The sequence below is a fragment of the Takifugu flavidus genome, unplaced genomic scaffold (genome assembly GCF_003711565.1).
Source record: "Takifugu flavidus isolate HTHZ2018 unplaced genomic scaffold, ASM371156v2 ctg218, whole genome shotgun sequence".
Classification (NCBI taxonomy): Eukaryota; Metazoa; Chordata; class Actinopteri; order Tetraodontiformes; family Tetraodontidae; genus Takifugu; species Takifugu flavidus.
In genome coordinates, this window is record NW_026621888.1 from 30,001 (window position 1) to 39,235 (window position 9,235).

At 51.6% G+C, this 9,235-nt stretch overlaps 1 protein-coding gene across 1 annotated transcript in view; it reads left to right on the top strand.

Annotated features, from left to right (window-relative positions):
- The window catches only part of LOC130519826 (recombining binding protein suppressor of hairless-like protein), a 9,165-nt gene extending 138 nt beyond the window's left edge, over window positions 1-9,027 (top strand). The window contains 14 exon segments of the mRNA XM_057023415.1: window positions 1-470; window positions 565-652; window positions 1,803-1,950; window positions 2,897-3,031; window positions 3,114-3,184; window positions 3,266-3,381; window positions 3,757-3,931; window positions 4,299-4,436; window positions 5,107-5,219; window positions 6,218-6,358; window positions 6,434-6,589; window positions 6,721-6,824; window positions 8,351-8,423; window positions 8,425-9,027. The exon segment at window positions 1-470 is cut by the window's left edge and continues 138 nt beyond it. Of these exon segments, the coding sequence (XP_056879395.1) occupies window positions 339-470; window positions 565-652; window positions 1,803-1,950; window positions 2,897-3,031; window positions 3,114-3,184; window positions 3,266-3,381; window positions 3,757-3,931; window positions 4,299-4,436; window positions 5,107-5,219; window positions 6,218-6,358; window positions 6,434-6,589; window positions 6,721-6,824; window positions 8,351-8,423; window positions 8,425-8,661 (1,827 nt within the window). The 5' untranslated portion in view covers window positions 1-338 and the 3' untranslated portion in view covers window positions 8,662-9,027.
- Window positions 9,028-9,235: the final 208 nt, after the last annotated feature.

The following is a 9,235-nucleotide window of genomic DNA, read 5'->3' on the forward strand; positions in this document are numbered from 1 at the left end:
CGTCTTCAGATTCCTTCTGCTGCTGCTAAAGCAGATTCCCGTTTATTCTGATAATATCCGATGATTCAGAAGCTGAATCGTCTAAAAGCTTCAGCAGATCTGCTGGAACCTGCTGCTCCCGCCGATCGTTGATCTGCTGTTTCTGATCCAACTGTTGTTAGAAGAAAACGAAGGAACAGGAAAGAGGTTTCAGACCTGCAGCTTTATCTGCTGCCTGTAGATGAGGAGGTGTGTGTGAGAACCCAGCAGGTGGTAATCTCAAACACACTCGGCGGCCAGATAACAGGTCCAGGACGCAGGACAAACATGTTCTCGCTGCTGTTTGGGGAAGGTTTCTGATGGACTCGGAGGATTTGCTCAAGCTCGGACAAGTGTTTGAATTTGGGGACAGATTTGATTTCAGGTCAGAAGAAAATCTAATTTCTAATGAGAAGAATGGAGGTGGAAGCATAAACGGTGCTGTTGCCGCGGTAACCGTGCTGCCGTCCTTGTCCTGTATCTATCAAACCTGTCTGTTAATTAGGGTGCTACTCTGCCACTCATGCAGCTGTGGTGTCCTAACAGAGACCTCATGGACGTGAGCTCCAGTCCCCGCTGACGTCCACAGCAGCCATCATGGACCAGCTGGACACCAGACAAGATGGTGGGACAGGTGAGTCCACAGCACCGCCACACGTGTCCTAAGTAAGGGGGCAACTTTGTTGTGGGTCATTTTCAGGCAGCTGAGCCATAATTGTTCCCTCGTTAAGGTTTCTAATGTCGGACGTGTCTTAAAGTGTCTCCATTCCATCAACGTTCATCTGTAACATCTCGTCAATAAGTTAGTCAATCAGCAGATGTTGCTCAGTGACCTGTCCAGGTGTCCCTGCTAAAGGCTCCGCCCACCACAGTTAGGATCAGGTGATTGATCAAAGCTGCTTGGAGCAGAGAACAAAGATGACGCCTGGTCACCTCTGCTTTGATGTCCTCAAAGCAGAACTTTTTATTCTGCTTCGACTCGTTTCTCTGATACTTTTATAAGAATGTAGCGAGTAAAGTTAGCGTCCAAGCTAATCAGCACTCTTGTCTTCATTTCCATTTAAAACCTGTTGGGTCAGAGGTCAGTGATGCTCAGACTTGATTGACAGGCTGGATTCTGGGCGAGACGATCGCGGGTCGACTGTCTGGTTCTGGTATTTGACCAAGATGGAGGCCACATGTGGCTACAGGAGGTGGTTCAGGTTTTAGGTGACAGCTCTTTGAGGAGAACACACAGAGGTTCTTGTTAGGGCCTCAGATTGGAAGCAGATGTGGACGCTGCTACTGTGGCACCTTTACTGACTGTTGACTGGCTGCTCTGGGCTCCGATCCAGCCAGAAACCTTCTCATGTATTTATGGTTTTACTGACGCACCAATTAACGACCTGAATAAAAGATATGAATTAGTTTAAATGATGTTAAATGTGAAATCTGAGCAGGAAGAAATGACTTTTGAATATTTGTGGTTCATTCAAATTCCTGAATCTTGATTTTGTTCTGTCATAAAACTCTTCTGCTCCTCCAGCCAGCCAGTGTGAGCCCAAAGTTCCCCACGCGCGCGCGCACACCCACAGACGCGCGCGCACACCCACAGACACGCGCACACACCCACAGACGCGCGCGCACGCACGCACACCAATTAAAGACTGAAACTGGAGCCTTTTGCAGCAGGAAGCTGTTTCTCTGAAAGATGAAAGACTTTTTCCAGGATTCCCCAAACTGCGCACGCGCCCGTGGACGGATTCAGAACCTGGTCTGAAACTTTTTTCTCTTTAATCTATCAGAAACCCAGGTGCCCCCCCCTGGACCCCCCCTGGCAGATACCCATCACTTGTTCCCCCCAGCTGCGGCCCCCGGCACCGTCGGCCCGCTCACTCACCTGGGGACGCTGCTGGCCGGAGACGACGCACCGGGGAGCGGCGAATGGGACAGGTGAGGCGGCGGGGGGCGCGCGACACGCTGACGCACGCACAAACACGCGCACGGGTTCCCTGCTGAGGACAGGTGGGGTCAGCGGAGCCTGGGATCAGCGGAGCCTGGAATCACAGGAGCCTGGGATCAGCGGAGCCTGGGATCAGCGGAGCCTGGAATCACCGGAGCCTGGGATCAGCGGAGCCTGGAATCAACCGGAGCCTGGAATCACCGGAGCCTGGGATCAGCGGAGCCTGGGATCAGAGGCAGCGGGCGCTTGGTCGCGGGGACGCGTGTGATCGCCGAGTGCGTGATCGCCGAGTGCGTGACCTCCTCTCTGAGCTGCGGAACTGGAGGAGGTGGAGGGAGGGGGGCAGAGAGACCACCCCAAACCCCCCCGAAAATGTGAGCAACATTCAGCGCGAGGAGAGAGGCGCCACCCCGCCCGGTGCGGGTTTGATGTTGAGTTCGGGACTAAACACCGAGTTTCATGATGAAACTGACCGTCTAAATATTAACGCACTTTATTCCTGTCTGGTTTCAGCCTGACGTCACTCAGCTGAATCCACCTTCCGTTTATTCGGTTTATTCATTCAGACCTGCTGCCCCCCCAGACCTGCTGCTGCCCCCCCAGACCTGCTGCCCCCCCCATTCCTACTGCCCCCCCAGACCTGCTGCCCCCCCCAGATCTGCTGCCCCCCCAGACCTGCTGCCCCCCTCCTTCCTCTGGTGGAGGAGCAGCCCCTGGGTGGAGGTGTGAGCTCCGCCCCCTCACCTTCTCTTTTCCACCCAGTGTGAAATGCCAGCCTGAACTCCTGACACACTGACCTTTAACCTTTGTAGAGGGGAAGATCTAATCTGACTCTTGGCATCCCAGTGACTCTGACACACACACACACGCACACACACACACACACACACACACACACACACACACACTAACCTCTCAGCGCTCTCGTCCAATCAGGAGACCAGATTCTGGCCTTCAGGACTGTCAGCAGCTGGGAGTCGCCAGACAACCAGGCAGAGAAGCTCCCGCCGACCAGAGCGTCACCATCCTTCACGCCAAAGTTGCTCAGAAGTCCTACGGCAACGAGAAGAGGTCTGAGCTGCTCGTGTGCAACTCCTCACACGTGTTCCCCTGCAGTAGCTTCATCGTGGTTGCTTCTCAACTGTGACCGCAGGTTCTTCTGCCCGCCTCCATGTGTTTACATCAGCGGTCGTGGATGGAGGGTCATGCAGGACCATCTGAAAGGTGAAGTCTTGTCTGTCTCGTCCTCCATCAGCGCTCATCCCTTGGTCATTGTCCGTGTCTCCTCCTGTCTCCTGTGAGCAGAGGCCGGTTACGGAGACTCTGTTTATCGACTCGGTGGCTACATGTGCTTGGACAGCTCCAGCCAGTCGCAGGCAGACACGTTCAAGCTGGTCTTTGACCAACAATCAAGCTCAAAGGTGAGAGAAGGTTCAAGCTGCACCTTAAAACTGGAGCTTCCACAGGAAGTATCTGAAAACGCTCCCCTGGTGGCCAGAACTAGTAACTACATCAGCCCGTCCCTGCAGGCCGGAGAACTCCGAACGTTCAAGGAACATCGGAATTTAATTATATTTGTAGTTCATCAACACTAGCTCACCTAGCTGTAAAGCTAATGGAGAGAGCTGCTGTTTGTCTGGAGTCAACGTGGGTTTGACTCGTTTTATTGCAGATTAGCGTTGACTCGACAAACATTCCTGCGTGTGAGGAGCTGCCATAAACACGTGTGTGTGTGTGTGTGTGTGTGTGTGTGGTGGTGTGTGTGTGTGGTGTGTGTGTGTGTCGCTCTCCTTCAGATGTTTGCGTGTGCCAAGTCGCTCTTCATCTCTGACCAGGACAAGAGGAAACACTTCTGTCTGTTGCTGCGACTCTTCCTGGGCAACAGACAGGAAGTGGGTTTGTTCCAGAGCCGGCTGATCAAGGTCATCTCCAAACCCTCCCAGAAGAGGCAGTCCATGAAGAACGCCGACTGTGAGTCCTCCCCACGCCTCACCCTGCACTGTATGAACACTGTTGACAGCCCACTGTTGCTAGGCAACGTGAGACTATTAATCAACTCGGATCTGACATCATGTTGACAAAGAAGAGATCAGAATGTTGGAATGATTGACAGCTGAAGATGAAACGTGACTGTGGGTCACAGGTGGAGCACTCTCTCTCTCACACACACACACACACACACACACACACACACACACACACACACATGCACACGGAGCCTTTTCATCTTTATCAAGTGATTCCAGAGTTTGGTTCCATGTTTTGTGTAATTATCTGTGTGTGTGTGTGGTGTGTGTGTGTGTCTGTGTGTGTGTGCGGCCTACATGTGTGTGTTCAGTGTGTATCTCTTCATGCTCCAGAGTAGCATTGTTCAACCGTTTGCGCTCACAGACCGTCAGCACTCGTTACCTCTCAGTGGACAGAGGAGCCTTCATCGTCAGTGCCAGACAGTGGACGGCCTTCACCATCACCCTGGGTGAGCGGGTGTGTGTGTGTGGTGTGTGTGGTGTGTGTGGGTGTGGGTGAGGGTGTGTGTGTGTGGGTGAGGGTGTGAACTTTAACCATGTGAGCTTTAGCATTCCTCATAGGCATGAGTTTCCATCATGAGAACTTTAAGCAGCAACTGTTCTCAAGTTGTTTAAAGGAAACTTTACTGTTTGATATTTTTACATTTAAAATCCAACTAATATGAAAAAAGAATCCTGAAATAAAGTGAGTTAAAGGAAAATGCTGCGTGGTAGCTGCATTTAAAATTAAAAGTTGTCAAAGAAGCAGCGGCTGGACGACAACGTGACAGGACTGCACAGGAACAGGGAACACTCACAGGTTCATGATCTAAAATGCTGATCCTTCCAACTGAAGGAAATATTAACAAAATCTATGAAATAAAAACACACGCTCAGCTCGACCACCCTGCATTAATACAGCCAGTGTGTGTGTGTGTGTGTGTGTGTGTGTGTGTGTGTGTGTGAGCCTCCTCAGCAGATTAGCCCTCACACACGTCCGTCCACCAACCATGAGACTGTTTATTTAACACAGTGGCCTTCAGACCTCCTACCAGCAATACCTAAGCCTGTGTGTGTGTGTGTGTGTGTGTGTGTGTGTGTGTTGTGTGTGTGTGTGTGTGTGTGTGTGTGTGTGTGTAGTGGATGAGCAGCGTTCTGACCATCGGGATGTTGTGTTGAGCGAAGGCTTCATCTGTTATGGCTGTGTGGTCCAGTTAGTGTGCACTGAGTCTGGGGTCACTCTGCCACCCATGGTAAAACACACACACACACACACACCACACACACACACACACCACACCACACACACACACACACACACACACCACACACCACACACACCACACACACACACACACACCACACACACACACACACACACATACCTGCTGCTCACTGTTTAAGAACTCGTCCTTCACACATTTTCAAATGTTTCCTTTAAACTGTTTTGTGACTAAATGACTCTTTTCCTCAGTGTGGTACTAAAATCTGTGTTACAGTTGTGTACAGGTGTTACACTCAGCTGTGTACGGGTGTTACACTCAGCTGTGTACAGGTGTTACACTCAGCTGTGTACAAGTGTTACACTCAGCTGTGTACAGGTGTTACACTCAGCTGTGTACAGGTGTTACACTCAGCTGTGTACGGGTGTTACACACAGCTGTGTACGGGTGTTACACTCAGCTGTGTACGGTGTTACACTCAGCTGTGTACAGGTGTTACACTCAGCTGTGTACGGGTGTTACACTCAGCTGTGTACGGGTGTTACACTCAGCTGTGTACGAGTGTTACACTCAGCTGTGTACGGGTGTTACACTCAGCTGTGTATAGGTGTTACATTCAGGTGTGTAGAGGTGTTACACTCAGCTGTGTACAGGTGTTACATTCAGGTGTGTAGAGGTGTTACACTCAGCTGTGTATGAGTGTTACACTCAGCTGTGTATAGGTGTTACATTCAGGTGTGTAGAGGTGTTACACTCAGCTGTGTACAGGTGTTACACACAGCTGCTCCTAAACTGAAGGGCCTGCTGTTTGATTAGCCTGCTCATTGTTCAGGAGCATCAGCAGCTCTGTGGTGTTTCAACTGGTCCAGACTGGAATCTTTCCCTGGTTTGGGCCTAATGTGAGCTCTGGTCCTCTTGTCTCCACCAGGTCCTCCTGATCCTCTTGTCTCCACCAGGTCCTCCTGGTCCTCTTGTCTCCACCAGGACAGATTTGATCATTTGTCTCTGGAACCCTTCTCTTCTTTCAGGTGATCCGTAAGGTCAACAAGCAACACGCCATCTTGGACGTGGACGAGCCCGTTTCTCAGCTGCACAAGTGCGCCTTCCAGTTCCGAGACAGTTCCCACTCCTTCCTGTGTCTGTCCAACGACAGCGTCGTCCGGCACCAGGTGAGACCTCCTCACGTCTCCATATCCATCCTCCTGTGACCTCCATCCTTCATTAACCCCTTCGGTGTCCTCCAGGCCTCTTGTAGCCCCAGAGACCCCAGCAGGGTGGTGCTGAATGACGGTTCCTGCTGGACCATCATCGGGGTGGAAGCAGTGGAATTCACCTTTAATCAGGGTCTGGCCTGCGTCCCCACACCAGTTACGCCATTTCCTGTTATTGTGGGCTTGGAGGTGAGAGGTTCGCTGTCGCTGTGTGGTTCTGCAGTAGCTGGGTCCTTTCTGGACCGGCCCAGTTGCAGGACAGGACACTTGTCACGTGTCATCAGCGGCCTCAGCAGCGTGTTAGCTTGTGTGTCCTACAGGTGAACGGTGGAGGACACGTGGCCATGCTGGAGATTCATGGAGAAAACTTCAGCCCTCATCTCAAAGTCTGGTTCGGAACCATCGAGACTGACACCATGTACAAGTGAGTCAACAGGACCGTGTGAGGCCTGTGTCCACTTCCTGGGTTTCTTTGTTCTTGCGGATGGACTCGTTTTGGGGGTCCTCCTCGGCCTTCGGGCATGATCTTCCTTCCTTCCTGTGGTTTTGTCCCAGGAAGGACATGAAAAAACAAAAGTTCCGTTTTTTACTGTCTGAGCCCCTCAGTGAAGTTCTCAAGACAGCCTCCAGGCTTCTGTCAGGAGGCAACTGTCGGGTTAATGATCAGGTCCAGAGGCCTCCTTACTTCAGTTTACGAGTGTGTCGCCGTCACGCTGCAGAGAGGCACCAGCGCCCGCTACCCTGGAGCCGACCTACATTTTCAAAGACGTTACTTAAGTATCAGCTGTGGGTCTGTGGACCAGGAGCTGCTGCAGCTGAGCAGCTCCTGGTCCATGAACACAGTCAGCTGAGGTGAAGGTCCTCCAGGGTCCTCACACGCCTGCTGGGACGACGTGATGAGCTGCAGTCTAGTCACATCAAACATCCTAGACTAGGGTTAGGGTCCAAGTTATGGTTAGGGTCCAAGTTAGGGATAGGATCCAAGATAGGGTTAGGGTCCAAGTTAGGGTCCAAGTTAGGGTTAGGATCCAAGTTAAGGTTAGGGTCCAAGTTAGGGTTAGGATCCAAGTTAAGGTTAGAGTACAAGACTAGGGTTAGGTCCAAGTTAAGGTTAGGGTCCAAGACTAGGGTTATGGTTCAAGTTAGGGTTAGGGTCTAAGTTAAGGTTAGGGTACAAGACTAGGGTTAGTGTCTAAGTTAAGGTTAGGGTCCAAGACTAGGGTTAGGGTCCAAGTTAGGGTTAGGGTCCAAGTTAGGGTTAGGGTCCAAGACTAGGGTTAGGGTCCAAGTTAAGGTTAGGGTCCAAGACTAGGGTTAGGGTCCAAGTTAGGTTAGGGTCCAAGTTAGGGATAGGATCCAGATAGGGTTAGGGTCCAAGTTAGGATCCAAGTTAGGGTTAGGATCCAATTTAAGGTTAGGGTACAAGACTAGGGTTAGGGTCTAAGTTAAGGTTAGGGTCCAAGACTAGGGTTATGGTTCAAGTTGGGGTTAGGGTCCAAGTTAAGGTTAGGGTACAAGACTAGGGTTAGGGTCTAAGTTAAGGTTAGGGTCCAAGACTAGGGTTAGGTCCAAGTTAGGTTAGGGTCCAAGTTAGGGTTAGGGTCCAAGACTAGGGTTAGGGTCCAAGTTAAGGTTAGGGTACAAGACTAGGGTTAGGGTCCAAGTTAGGGTTAGGATCCAAGGGTTAGGGTTAGGGTGCAAGTTAGGGTCCAAGTTAGGGTTAGGATCCAAGATAGTTTTAGGGTCCAAGACTAGGGTTAGGGTCCAAGTCAGGGTTAGAGTCCAAGTTAGGGTTAGGTTCCAAGACTAGGGTTATGGTTCAAGTTGGGGTTAGGGTCCGAGTTAGGGTTAAGGCTCAGGATCAGGATCAGGGCCCAGGTTCAGGGTGAGGGCCCAGGTTCTGGATCAGGGCTCAGATTCCCAGTATTACCTCTTCTTCTCTGCTCTCAGGTCTCCCAAATCTCTGCTCTGCGTGGTTCCTGATGTCTCGGTCTTCATGGACGGTTGGCGCTGCATGCGACACCCCCATCACCGTCCCCCTGTCCCTCATCCGGACTGACGGCCTCATCTACCGCACGTCCTTCAGCTTCACCTACACCCCCGAGCTCCAGCCGCCGCCGCCGCCGCCGTCCATCCGAGGAGCAGCAGGGGCGGAGAAAAGAGAGGCCCAGGTGGAAGGTGGACAGGGTGGAGACGTCCTGCTGGAGACCATCCATCAGGAGTTCACCAGAGCCAACTTCCACCTCTTCATGCAGAGCTGAGTCACCTGTGGATCTGAAAGAGTCTCCTCACAGAGGGAAATGTCCACCCCTCCGTCATCCCTCCGTCATCCATCCCTCCGTCATCCCTCCGTCATCCATCCCTCCGTCATCCATCCCTCCGTCATCCCTCCGTCATCCATCCCTCCGTCATCCATCCCTCCGTCATCCCTCCGTCATCCATCCCTCTGTCCATCCATCCCTCCGTCATCCCTCTGCCATCCATCCCTCCGTCATCCATCCATCTGTCATCCATCCATCCATCCATCCATCCATCCATCCACCTCAGATTATTAAGACCAGACCTGATGTAAACAGTAACCATGGTGACGGCTGAGGACACAACACAATAAAATAATGATTTCAGCAGTTTCAGATTTCACATCAATAAAGTAAAAATGAGCAGAGGAACAAAAACTTGTGGAGGAAGTGTGTGTGTGTGTGTGTGTGTGTGAGTGTGTGTGTGTGGTGTCTGTGTGTGTGTGTGTGTCTGTGTGTGTGTGTGTGGTGTGTGTGTGTGTGTGTGTGTGTGTGATTACTGGTTATTATTTACCCTGGTCCTCATCAGCCCCTCCCA